Source organism: Seriola aureovittata, chromosome 18 (assembly GCF_021018895.1).
Source record: "Seriola aureovittata isolate HTS-2021-v1 ecotype China chromosome 18, ASM2101889v1, whole genome shotgun sequence".
Classification (NCBI taxonomy): domain Eukaryota; kingdom Metazoa; phylum Chordata; class Actinopteri; order Carangiformes; family Carangidae; genus Seriola; species Seriola aureovittata.
Window position 1 is genome coordinate 23,298,472 of NC_079381.1, and position 13,633 is coordinate 23,312,104.

The 13,633-nt window shown below is 42.9% G+C and overlaps 1 protein-coding gene across 1 annotated transcript in view; it reads left to right on the forward strand.

Annotated features, from left to right (window-relative positions):
• slc4a5b (solute carrier family 4 member 5b) overlaps positions 1-13,633 on the forward strand; it is a 32,553-nt gene that overhangs the window by 10,350 nt on the left and 8,570 nt on the right. The window contains exons 5-20 of the mRNA XM_056404259.1: positions 1,625-1,754; positions 2,005-2,165; positions 2,581-2,736; positions 3,064-3,171; positions 4,226-4,281; positions 7,516-7,673; positions 7,794-7,881; positions 7,967-8,121; positions 8,595-8,720; positions 8,818-8,992; positions 9,085-9,218; positions 9,299-9,479; positions 9,589-9,679; positions 10,619-10,677; positions 11,737-11,928; positions 12,766-12,879. Of these exons, the coding sequence (XP_056260234.1) occupies positions 1,625-1,754; positions 2,005-2,165; positions 2,581-2,736; positions 3,064-3,171; positions 4,226-4,281; positions 7,516-7,673; positions 7,794-7,881; positions 7,967-8,121; positions 8,595-8,720; positions 8,818-8,992; positions 9,085-9,218; positions 9,299-9,479; positions 9,589-9,679; positions 10,619-10,677; positions 11,737-11,928; positions 12,766-12,879 (2,084 nt within the window). The remainder of the gene's footprint in view (positions 1-1,624; positions 1,755-2,004; positions 2,166-2,580; positions 2,737-3,063; positions 3,172-4,225; positions 4,282-7,515; positions 7,674-7,793; positions 7,882-7,966; positions 8,122-8,594; positions 8,721-8,817; positions 8,993-9,084; positions 9,219-9,298; positions 9,480-9,588; positions 9,680-10,618; positions 10,678-11,736; positions 11,929-12,765; positions 12,880-13,633) is intronic.

The following is a 13,633-nucleotide window of genomic DNA, read 5'->3' on the forward strand; positions in this document are numbered from 1 at the left end:
CACTTCAGCCTAAACGATGAGTGTAAGTGGGAGAAAAACTCAGCCGTTGTCCAGTCAGTGTTCAGACACGACAACCTACTTAAAGTCTGGTAATGAGCTGTTGTTAATCAAGGGTGGGGAGCTGCAGAGTTGGGTGGTTGTTTTTGTGCCACCTCCTTTTCAACCTTCATAAACTCATTAAATCATATTTATATATATATATATATATATATATATATATATATAATTTAGTATTTATATATATAAATACAGAGCGTGCAGCTTTATGTATTTTGCATTGTAGCTAAGAAGTTAAAGAAGTAGGGGGCGATTTGAATTTGTGTTTTCCCCACAAATGATCCCAAACATTGCAGATATAAAACCCCACGATCTCCCTGTGTGCGATTACATGAGACACACAAACAGAAACAGACCCAGCCTGACCCGACCCGATGTGACAGTGATGGAAACAGCCACTGATTCCTATTAAGTGTCGCTCTCATTGTGGAACATTGTATTGTATTATAATCGGGCACCACGCCGGAGTTAACGCCGATTACGTAACAGTTTCCTGGTTTCCTGTACACGGAGGTGTTGATTGAGATGGCGAACGTCACTGTCACATGAGGCTGTCGACGGTCGTGGTTCAAACTGGAACTCGTTCACATCTGTCAGTTCATGTGTTTCTGACTTGTGAGCTTTTTTAGACTTTGGAGAAGCAAACAGAGCAACATGAAACACACACACACACACACACCGTGTTGGATGCGAGTGCCCTGCGCCTCCAGGCTTGGATGTTAATGGAGATTGATCTGCTCAGAGTAAAATTAGAAAAGATGCAGGCCGATAGATTACACATCGCTATCAGATAGTAATTAGAGGAGCTGACTCTGTTGTTCGCTCGTTAACAAAGGGTAATGGGGATTGTTTAAATTAGACGTGTTCCTAATCTTTGGTTGACTAAAACAACTCTCCGGGGGTGTCCTGTTGGTCTGAGGCACTTTCTGTCTGATCTGTAACGTCCTGGGATTTAAACCAATCAGTGTGATGTGTGAATGTGTGAGTGAATGGGTGAATGCAGCATGTATTGTGAAGCGCTTGTCATGTAGATATCAAACTGTTTCTCTGAATAAGTGAAAACTTTGACCTGGTGGTGGCGCCAGAGAAAAAGCACCAACGTCTTTACAGTTCCTCCTCTGGGGAGCTTGAATGTAGAAAACTTAACTGTTGATGTGGACAGATTCTGGATCCCATTTCACTTCACGTCTGAGGGCCCCTGTGGCCACCAGAGGGCCCCCGAGAGCGCTTGAAATGTCCCGTAATAGAGCTTGAAATGTTTTGTAATACATTATGTCGGTTGTAATTATACAAAAGCACAATATCATGTTAACAGGCTGGCTACTACTGATAAAACTGGTAATGGGTGCGTTAGATTTACAGTTGGTGTGAGTCATCAAGTATTGACGATGGCCATTAGTATTGGCACCACTGAGGCAGTGGGGGGGGGTTGTGCCGGCCCTGTTAGCATGACTGTTGTAGCTTTTATCTTTGCACATGTCCGTGTCCGTGGAGTTTGTTTTCGTTGCTTCTGGCTTCGCTGAAATCGGAAACTGACTCTGTCTCATGTTTGGCTTTTATTTTGTAGTGTCCCCTGCAGCGGAGCGGCTGCGCCACATACTGGGGGAGGATGACAGCACGCCGACACCCACCATATTCACCGAGATGGACACACTACAGCAAGAGGGGGGGGAACTAGAGTGGAAGGAGTCAGCGAGGTACAGACGTGCACACAAACCTGCAGGCGTCACAGCTTCATTAGTTTAGGATTTGGGGGTCACCTTTGATGGGATTTAGGGGTTGAAGGTGGCGTTCGACACGTCATGGGTGCTGCGTGACGCGACTGTAACACTACATGTGATTTAAATTGCATAACAGCATCCTGTTGGTCCTGAACCCAAGTCTAATCAATCACTGTGCCTCCATTTAAACAGTCAAACAAACACCACTTTGTCCCCCTCCCTGTAGGTGGGTGAAGTTTGAGGAGAAGGTGGAGGAGGGAGGAGAGAGATGGAGCAAGCCTCACGTCTCCACGCTGACCCTCCACAGCCTGTTTGAGCTCAGGACCTGTCTGCAGACAGGAAGCATTCTGCTCGACCTGGAGGGCTACTCACTGCCACAGATAGTGGGTGAGTCACGCAGCATCGTCTGTCTGCTGATTATAAAATATAATTATAATAATAAACTTTATTTAAGTAGAACTTTTCTCAACCATATTAGAAAGTGCTTCATTTTTATGCTAGAAAATCACAACAATGAGCAAAAAAAACATTTGTCTGGGTTTGTCACCAGGAACAATTCCTCTCAGATTAAACACGTTTCAGACATTATTGATTTTTATTAAAATAATTAATTAATAATTAATATGGGAATATTGATTAGTGCAGCATTAACGATCAGATAACAACATGTTTTATAGTGTTTTGTTTTCCTAGGTTTTCCAGAGTTGTAAATGTAGTAAATGTAGTAAATGTGAGATCACCTGTGAGATCACCTGTGAGATCACCTGTGAGATCACCTGTGATGTGTAAACTCTGACTCCAGATGACATCGTGGATCGGCAGATCGCTGACGGTCTCATCCCTCCGGATCTGAAGGAGAAGATCAGTTTTGTTCTGCTCAGGAAGCATCGCCACCAGACCAAGAAACCGATCCACCGCTCGCTGGCGGACATAGGAAAATCCTCCAACACTGCCTCTAGTAAGTGTGTGTGTGTGTGTGTGTGTGTGTGTGTGTGTGTGTGTGTGTGTGTGTGTGTGTGTGTGTGTGTGTGTGTGTGTCTGCTTAAGTGTGGGTGTGTTTGTGCACATTTTCAACTACCAGTCAGCAAAGTAAATGGTTTGAACCGTTTACTTTAGCTACCAAACACTAACTACATCCTAATGCTTCCTCTGTTTTCTGCCCTGTTGATCACCACCTGTTTCACCTTTCCTCGTTAAAATCACCTCTTCGTTACTCATCGTTTTCACTCATCTTCTGCTGCTGCTGCTGCTGCTGCTGCTGCTGCTGCTGCTGCTCCTCTGTCAGGCCGTAATCCTCAGACTAATCTGAGTCGTAGTACTAGTTCAGCTTCTGGGATCCACCGCTCCACAGAAGACCTACGCTCTCGGCAGTCAAGCAGCCTTGGCCGCCTGCGTGAGTCTGAACACACCACACAAACACTAACACACACACACACACACACAAACACTAACACACACACACACACACACACACACATACATACATACATGCACCATGAGTTCCTGCCTTTTTTATTACTATAGACACACTAGTTGTTTATTCAAGTACTGCACTTAAACACATTTGTGAGGAAAATATTTGACATTTCTAAATTATGAGTTACAGATTAAGATTTTTCTTTTCAAAAAAAACATCTGATAAACTAATAAAATTTGAATAATCAACATTATAGACTTGTGGTTAACATCTTTTTTCATGTGGGACCCCTTACAAACAAAAAATAAAAGTTTAACACACACCCACATGACACCTTTAAGTCGTATTCTGAATATAAGACTTTTACTTCTAATGAAGTATTTTTACATTGTTGTTTTGGTGCTTTTCACTGACTCACACGTTCTTAACTTCTCTGCTTTACTGTACGTTTTTAATCGACACTGATCCCAGCTAACTCCCAGCTACTGCATGGTTTCAACACTTGAGATGGCTTTGTGTGTGTGTGTGTGTGTGTGTGTGTGTGTGTGTGTGTGTGTGTGTGTGTGTGTGTGTGTGTGTGTGTGTGTGTATATATAGTCACCATGAACACAATGTGTTGGACATAATGTGTGTTTACTTAAGAGATTGTGGTCCTATTGTGTGCACCTCTGCTGATTTCTTCTGTGAATCTATCTGGGTGAAGGGGATTATTAGAGGATTTTTGGGGCTCTGCGTGTTGTGTTCTTGTTCTTTCTCTCTGTTCGATTTTGTTTGTTTCCAAATCTGCTTTGAGGGGGAAAAAAAGAAAAGGAAAATGGGTCATTAAATTATAATCCTCCACAGAAACACCTGAACATGCTGAAGTTTGCAGAACACGCTGTGGACGTACTTGAATGTCCCCTCTGTTGTTCTTATAACGCTTAAATTAAACTATTATCTGAGTTTTAGCTGAACAAATATCCTCTAGGACAAATCTGTGGCATGTTGTGTTTTTTAAAATGTCAAATATAAGTATGTGGTTCATTTACAGATCCCGCCCAGAGCCGAAGCATGAACGACATTTCAGACACACCGAGCACAGACCAGGTAACTGTTATGTTTGACATTTATTTATGTTGTGTGCAACAGGAAGTGGATTTGTATGCAGTATTCTGTATTTATATTCTATAGCTTTCATACTGTGAGCAAATCCCATGAAAACACAAAAACCAACAACACTCAGACTTCCCTACCCCGTGTGCTGTGCTCAGCCTCAAGTCCATCGCTTCCTACTGAAGATATAAACATTTAAAGTCATCAAAAACCTCACAAATATATAGTTTCATTGTTTAAATATAGTCTCATTAATTTCCTCAAACAGCTGCTCCTTGTAGTTTTCAGCAAAAGTCACTCAAAGCGAAAGAAATAGAGCATCTGCTGGGAACTATTTTCAGCGGCGGATTAATACACATTTGGTGCTCTAGTGAGGATTTGTGTTTTAAGACTCAGAGCTCATATAACTGGGTTCAAAGGTTCCTATAATGTCAAATTGTTGGAGCCGAAAGCCACTGGAGAACAAAAAAACAAACAGTAGGATTCATGGGAAATGTAGTTTTAATTTGTATAAACTCTTAACAACTGCTACGAAATAGGTGCTATAGATAATTTCATCATCCACAGAACTAACACAGATACTTTAACATTGATTTACATGTGTTGTGTTTACAGTTCAACCAATTCACTTACAGCACTTAATACTTACTTTCCCACTTAATCCTTAGTGGCATGTAGCTTTGCAGATAGTCGTGAACAAAATGTGACGTTGGTCAGAGAGCAGCTGGTGAACATGGTGGAGCGTTTAGCAGCTAAAGAGACAGATATTTTCCCTCAGCAGCTGCTGGAGACCAAACACAGAGCTAAAAGAGAGAGAACACTGGACTTATAGATCATCAGGTGACACCACAAACACCACAACATATGGATCATCATGTTGATGTGTAACAGCTGGATGAGGAGATAAGCAGCTGTTTCCTACAAATTCGCCATATCAGCTTTTTAGTTCCCAAATTTCCCAAAAAATAAATGAATAATTAAAAAGTTCTAGCAGGTTTAAACTCTTTAAAAAAAAATGCCAGAGGATGTTTTTATCCACAAACTTTTACTTTGTTGATGTTATTGATAAATTATTAAATTATTAAACATGTTATCAGCGGTTCCTTTTTAAAACATGGCTGTTAACACTGTAGTCCCAAAATTAAAAATAGATTCAACATGTTAAAAGCATCTGTTGTTTAGTTTCACTTTTCATCATGAAGAATAATCAGAATCAAAGCAGCAGAGGCTGAGACATCGTCTAAAATACTGGGTCCTACATTTCCCATAATGCACCTCATTGGTATCTCTTCATTAGACAGAGAGCCACAGTCATTAGCAGCTGTTTTCAGTACGATCATGATGAGTAAACTTTGCATGTAATATTGTTGGAGTTTGTGTCTAGAGGTAGACACAGTTACCGTCTGAGTTGTTATTGATTTGTTATTGATTTGTAATCAGCTGATCTCCTGTTGCCTGAGGGAGAATAACAATGGATTGTTTTCAGTCGTGCGCACAGTTAACAGACGGCATGAGGTGACACATTCTCTCACCATTTCCAAGTGTGTGTGTGTGTGTGTGTGTTAAATGAAGAGTTGAGCCTTGTTTTATGAGGTTTTCAGAATCATCTGAAGCACTTAATCCCTCTAATCCACACACCCCCCACCCCACCCCACCCCGGTAGCTGAGGTGGGAATTTGGTAAATTATGTTCTACCTGCACGCGTGTTTGTGCTTGTGTTTTTGTGCGCAGATCTCTAAGCTTCTGTTCTTTCCCAGAGCTTAATTGTTTGAATCTCTAACCCCAAAAAGTGCAGCAGTAAAGAATATTCACTTGCTTTTCCTTTTGGTTTGTGCCAAAGTATGCAGCGACTCGAAGCTCAATTTCACTGCATTCATTGTTAACCAGCAGCAGTAAGTTGGTACGTGTGTGTGTGTGTGTGTGTGTGTGTGTGTGTGTGTGTGTGTGTGTGTGTGTTTGCCATATGGGTAAATATCTTGACAAGAACTTCAAAGCCAGTAAGAAATGAACTCCTGCATGTGACCCCTGAGTCTGCTTTAATTATTTGTTCACAGACGCTGGCGTGGCGCCTCCTGCTGCCTTTAATCTGACCAATATCCCCAGTAAAGTACATCCCATAATAACACGTAGTGCCCGCTGGAGGAGGAGTATATACACCTACCAGAGGAACCTCACTGCTCAGCTCACCGTGTGTGAGATTGAAACGTCTTGTTCACGGTTGCTTTGCACCAAGAAGTTAGAGAGTGAGTGAACGAGGACCAGTTGGTGAATTGACTCTGAAAGCAGCATTAACAGATTATAAAGAGGTTTTAAATTTTAAGCACCCACCACTCCACTGCCACGTGCTTCATGGTGAGGAGGAGGAGGAGGAGGAGAAGCGTTGATTGAGACTGAGTGATTTTATACTATATGAAATTAACTCTGTGGAGAACAGGAGTCGGGGTCTACAGCCATGACAGCAGCTCTGTGATGCTCATTATAAGATAAAGGTTTTATTTTTGATTCTTAGTAGTCACGGTGAAGCGAATATAAAAACTGGAAGGAGGGTGGTGTCAGAATAAAGGTCTGCAGGCCGCCAGATATTTTGTTGGTTTGTCGGGTCGGCAGAATTTTTTCTGGCTTTTTTACGTCTTTTTATTGTAGTTTTTAGTGAAGAGGAGGGAGGTATTTAAAGTCCATGTACACTGATTCACTGCTTATATATATATATATATGTGACCGCTTCTTCTCTGGTATATTATACAAAAAACAACAACAGCACAAACAAACAAAATAATGCAATGATGCCTCCAGTTCATCCGACATCTGCACCAAACGTTGCAGATCAGTCGTCAAAACATTTCACTCAAAACGACCGATGTTGGCCTCACGGTGGCGCTAGAGGAAATGTCAGAGGATCACCAGAGTCAGTAGGTTACATCCTTTGAGGACCATGAATGTCTGTATGAAATTTCACGCCAGTTCGTCCAATAGTTGTCGACATATTTTCGGTTTGTCGATCGGTATTGATATTCCCCTCCCAAAAAAAACACATTTTTCATAAGGAGTTCCTGCTCATCATGATGTAACTGAACGCACCGTCGCACAGGTGTAAAGAGGAGCAGGGATCTAGCTTTGGTTTGTCTTCGTCGTTTTCTGTACCTCACATGATCCGATGAACCGCTGACACCCTGGGAGAGGTCAGCCGCAGTGCAACATGCCTCAGCTTGTTTCTCTTTCCTCCTGCAGCTGAAGAACAAGTTCATGAAGAAGATTCCTCGTGACGCCGAAGCGTCCAACGTCCTGATTGGCGAGGTGGATTTCCTGGACAAGCCCTTCGTGTCCTTCGTACGTTTGGCTCAAGCCACGACGCTCGGAGGCCTCACTGAGGTCCCCGTGCCGACCAGGTGGGTGTCGTTAACGTCTCCCTTTCTATCTCAATCCAGAAGTGTGTGTGTGTGTGTGTGTGTGTGTGTGTGTGTGTGTGGCGTTGCATTGATCAGCCTGTTACCCTCCTCCTCTGACAGGTTTCTCTTCATCTTGCTGGGTCCTCATGGCAAAACCAAGTCCTACAATGAGATTGGCAGAGCGATCGCTACACTCATGGTGGACGACGTAAGTGGCGCCCTGATACGACTTCTACTCGTACACAGTTTCAAATGCATCGACTTTAATTTTTTATTCCTTTGTGTCGCGCCAGCTGTTCAGCGACGTCGCCTACAGAGCGAGGGACCGCGACGACCTGATCGCAGGCGTGGACGAGTTCCTGGACGAGGTGATCGTCCTCCCTCCGGGGGAGTGGGACCCAAAGATACGCATCGAGCCCCCCAAGAAGGTTCCATCGGCTGAAATGAGGCACGTACATTAACGTAACACATGACCACGTGTTTTGTTTTTAAGGCAAGGCATGGCGGTAACTTTGAGTGCTTTAGGTAAGGTGGAAAAATAAGATAAATTAAAATAAGATATAAATAGACAAAATTCAATTACAAAAATTAATAAATGTATTTATAAATGGTTTATTTTATGAGTTTTTTATGCTGTTTTTGTAATTTCATTTTTAATCTTAATCTTAGATTAATCGTTCATTTATAAATTCTTTTTACAATTCCTATTCTTAATGCCTGTTAAAATATGAAATTAAAGAAATACTTCATTACTCTTCCTGTGACGTCCCTGGTCCTCCATAGAGCAGACAAGTATAATATTAAAATATCACACCTTTATCTGGGTCTCGCCTTCTTCTGAGGCCAGACTGAAATTCGTCCCGTTAAGATTCAAGAAGCTGTGGAGTAAAATCAGATTTCTCATGTTTATCTTCATCCCAGGAAGTCGGTGCTGAACCTGAACGAGCTGGGTCAGATGAACGGGTCGGCGGGCGGAGCAGCTGGAGGAGAGGATGAAGAGCTTCCGGCTCCGCACGAGCTCGGAGAGGAGCTGAAATTCACCGGGAGGTGGGAGAGGACCGGAGCGGACTTTGATCGTATGTCACCGGGTCCAGTTGATGTCCGGGTTCTTAACGCTGCTCTCCACCTTGTTTTGCTGTAACAGGTTCGCTGGTGGATTGTGGCTGGACATGAAAAGGAAGCTCCCGTGGTATTGTAGCGATATCTACGATGGCTTCCATATCCAGTCCATCTCTGCCGTGCTTTTCATCTACCTGGGCTGCATCACAAACGCCATCACCTTTGGAGGACTGCTCGGGGATGCTACCGACAATTACCAGGTGCTCATAAAACATAACGAGCCATTTCAGAAACGCTCCAGGTAGCGTTCACCTCTCAGGTAAACTGACCCCCCCCCCCCTCTTCCTGTCAGGGTGTGATGGAGAGTTTCCTCGGCACGGCTTTAGCAGGAACTGTCTTCTGTGTGTTCGGTGGACAACCTCTCATCATCCTCAGTTCGACCGGACCCATTCTCATCTTTGAAAAACTGCTCTTTGAATTCAGCAAGTAAGACGCGCACACGGACGCACGCAACACGAGCGGCCGGACACGAGCCCCCGCCTCTTTAACTCTCGCTCCCTCCGCAGGAATAACGATATAGACTACATGGAGCTGCGTCTGTGGATCGGCATTCACTCGTGTCTGCAGTGTTTCCTGCTGGTCATCACGGACGCCAGCTACATCATCAAGTACATGACCCGCTTCACAGAGGAGGGGTTCTCCAGCCTCATCTCCTTCATATTCATCTCTGATGCCATTAAGAAGATGGTGGGTAACATGTTACACGTCGGCTCCACTGGGACGACACAGATGAACAACACTTGGATTATATTTTAAAGTTATTAAAAGAGGAAAAAAACTGTTTTATCTTCCACAGGTAGGAGCCTTTAAATATTACCCAATTAACCGCGGCTTCAAGCCGGACTACATCACGGCCTACAAATGTGAATGCATCGCTCCAGACCAGGGTGAGTCTTCAGACTCTGTTTTTCTTTCTGTCTTGTTCTTTTGTCTGAGTCAAAGTTTATTCCTCTTCTAAAAAGTTCATAAATGGCTCCTTGAATAACTGATTTGACAAATATAATATTTAAAGATGGAGCTGACGGATGTTCACTCCTGTACTTTTAAATTTGCTGGAGTCAGGATGTTGTTGGGGGGGAACAACAAACCTATCTCTCTGTCTAAGAAACGCACTGACGAACGTTTAGCAGCGACAGTTAGTGACAAGTGTTTCCTGGACGGTTAAACTGTTCATCAGGAGATGACGACATCGTGTAACTCCTCCTGAAGTCGCTAATAGTTTGTTTTACATTTGTGTTTGAGCACGAATTAAACAAACAACATCACAAGATGTTAGTCAGTGAGTTTTAGAGTTGTTAGGTGGATTTTTGACAGAGCCAGGCTGCTTCAGCCAACCAGTCTTTATGCTAAGCTAGGCTAACCACCTCCTGACTCCAGGCTGTTGGACAGAAAACAAATAAGACTTTCCCCAAAATGTTAAACTCTTCCTTTCACCTGACACATGTGAAGGGTTGTGTAATTTGTTTATAATCTCTAGGTCGTTAAAATGATTGACAGCTACAGCGTTTCTCAGTTTATCATCATCAACATAATGAGGAAATGACTTGACTGTCAGGAAATCATTAGTTCGTCATGTCCACATAATAAATAATTAAGGAGATATTTCAGTGTGAATAGATGTAAATATTTGGTCTTTACTCATGTGACTTTTCTGTTTCTGCCTCACTTTTGGACGCTGTCTGAAAAAGTGAGTATGCATGGATAGACCATGGTAAACGCTGTTTACGCTGATGACAAAAATGTGGCTGGGATTTAACCAGGGGAAACTGTACTGAAAGGGAAAGTTGTGTGTTACTCATCCTTTCTTTTCTGTTGTTTTTTTTTAGCATCTGTGCTGGGCTTGAATGTTTCAGCTCCGCTCTCAGACGATAACATGACTCTGTTGGTAAGTGACACAACACCAGAAGCTTCTGATTAACATCGTATCTTCCTCTTCGGGAAGGCGGCTGCCTAAGTTGCACTGAAGTAACTGAGTTGTATGTTGTTGTCATGGCTACGGTTTGACCTACAGAAATCTGATCCATGTTTATCAAGCATCTCAGGAAGAAATCAGTCAAAACAGGAAGGAACATTTGGTTTCTACAACTATGAGTAAACGCCTTTTATCAACTTCCTTCGTTTAGTGAATGACTCGTCTCCTATAAAGGAAACCTCAGCTCACAACAAGTAGAATCTAAAAGAGGGTTTTTATTTATCAGAAATATCTGGGCTGTAATCTCTATAATCATATGTTCATGTCTGACTGGAGAAATACGCAGGGAGCCGACTGAGATTTGAGCTGTTTATTAATTTTAGCATAATTTTAGCCTAACCTTGCTAACCTGTTACCATGGCCTATATACTGTATATATAAGTGGTGCTATTACTAAATCAAATGTTGCCTCTGTCGCTGTTTCCACCACCTCATCCTGATTTGTACTTTTGCGATGTGACGCTCTCTCCTCAGTGTGCAGCTGCGTTTCCGTTAACCTGCTTCATGCGCGATTGCAAACAAAAAAACCTCAATGTTGCAGAAACATTTATAAAACATTTGCACGAGGTGGTTTTTTCAGGCGATTAGACGAAGCAGCGTCTTGTTAAATTTAAAAGGGGAACACTTCTGCCTGCCGTAATCAGGTCCAACCCAGAGGCAGATGCCGGAAATCCGTCGCCACGTTTAATTGGAACGATATCGAGAGAGGAGGAAACACAGTTTTATCAATGGAAACACAGACCGTCACGTTCAGGACTGACTCTGAAATGCTTGATGCGTATGGTCCCTTCAGTTTCTTTGCTCTGTATTTTCTTCTGTTATCGCTTTGTCTTTTCTCTCTTCTGCGTCGGCTTCCTCTCCCCTCCTCGACCCACTCCTCCACTTTTCCTCACCCCATGTCTTCAACTCCCCCTCCTCTTCCTCCTCCTCCTCCTCCTCCTCCTCCTCCTCCTCCTTGTCTTGTCTTTGTAGTTTAACCTGACAGACATGGACTGGAGTCAGCTGAGTAAGAAAGAGTGTGTGAAGTATGGCGGCACGCTGGTGGGGAACTCCTGTAAGTATGTTCCTGACCTGGCCCTCATGTCCTTCATCCTCTTCTTTGGCACCTACTCCATGACCGTTTCTCTCAAGAAGTTCAAGTTCAGCCGCTACTTCCCCACGAAGGTAAGACGCCGGCCTCGCCGTCATGCTGTTAGAGGCTGAAAACACGTTCACTTGCATGTGAAACCATGGATTCTTGTCATTTATAAAAGCATGAAAATAGTGATATTCCTTATTTTTCTTATTGTCACAAGAAGAGAAAGTGTTTGTTTTTGTAATACTCATTCCAGCCACAAGAGGGTGAACGTAAGAGTCGTGTCATGTGTCTTTCTTTTGGTTAGAAATGTATTTTAATCTGCAAAGTCTTTCCACCAGAGAGGCTTCAGGACGTCAGGGAGACGTGTCTCACCTGTGGCTTCTTCAGGTCCACAGGTGTGAAAAATACACATACATGGGTCACATGACCAATTATCATCTTCTTCATTTTGTCCCACGTATATGTGTTTATCACACCTGCGGACGCTTTTGTAAATTCACACTGACTGAACGTGAAGAAGCTGCAGGCGAAATGCGTCACCGTGAAGTCGCTTCAGTGTGACGTGGTTAAGTTTGATTCACACTTTGTCACACCTGATCACTAATATTGACTGTTCACGTACTGGTATGATGTCGCCACACTTCAAATACTTTGCTGTAAACTGTATAAACTGTAAATTTGTGATGTTTGAATATATTTACGTTCTCAGTAAGAACCAGCAGTTGAAGTCAGAAAGTTCACAATAAGAAAAATAAAGAAAATCACCAGAACTATTCCTGCATGAATTATCAGCAGCTTTCATTCGTCCTCATCCTCGGCTCCACCCCTTTTCCAAACCACCACCTGTAAACCTCCCGTACCTGTAGCAGAGTATCATCTCCCATGTTCTCTCTCCTCCTCTGCTCTCCCTGCATGTGCTCCAGCTCCGTAATCTGATCGGTGATTTTGCCATCATCATTTCTATCCTGGTGTTCTGTGGGTTGGACCGTCTGCTGGAGCTGGACACCCCCAAACTGCACGTGCCCACTGAGATCAAGGTCCGCCCTCACCCCGAACACCTCTGTCGACCTTTTCCCGTCTTCTTGTGTCCCTGCTCGGATTCATTTCTTTCCTTGACGACGTAGTTTTTATACATTTAACTTCAGACTTTTGTTTTTTATGTGGATTTATTAATGTGAAGATTTTATTTTTCGAGTTCATCTTCTCTTTTCTCTTGTCTTCATTTCCTCATGTGCACACATTTGTTCACGTCTCCCCTCCTCACTGTCAATCCCCACGTCTTTGTTTGTCCTGCGTTTTCCCTGTGTGTGTGTGTGTGTGTGTGTGTGTGTGTGTGTGTGCGTGCGTTGATGGACGTGTAGCTGAGGAAGCTAATCAGTGATTTTGCCATCTTCATGTCAATCATGTGCTTTGTGGGTCTGGATATGTTGATTGGGTTAGACACACCCAAACTAATCGTTCCAACTGAGTTCAAGGTATTTGATTTGTCACTAAATCGTGTTTAGAAGTGTGTGTCTCCTTTTCTTAGAACATGTGAACACGTGACTTCCCTCCTGCATGTGTATCTGTGTTTTCTTTATTTGGTGTGCATGTCAGCAGTGGGGGAAAGTAACTGAGTACATTTACTCAAGTACAACTTTAACAAGTGTTTCCTTTAATCTGACGCCACAGTTACTGGTCACGTTTCAGATATTAAGAGTTTACATTTAGAAATAAGATTTCAGTCATTAAATCAGTAGTTTCCAACATTTATGAATTATTCCAACGTTTCAGTTTGTCAGCACAACAAAA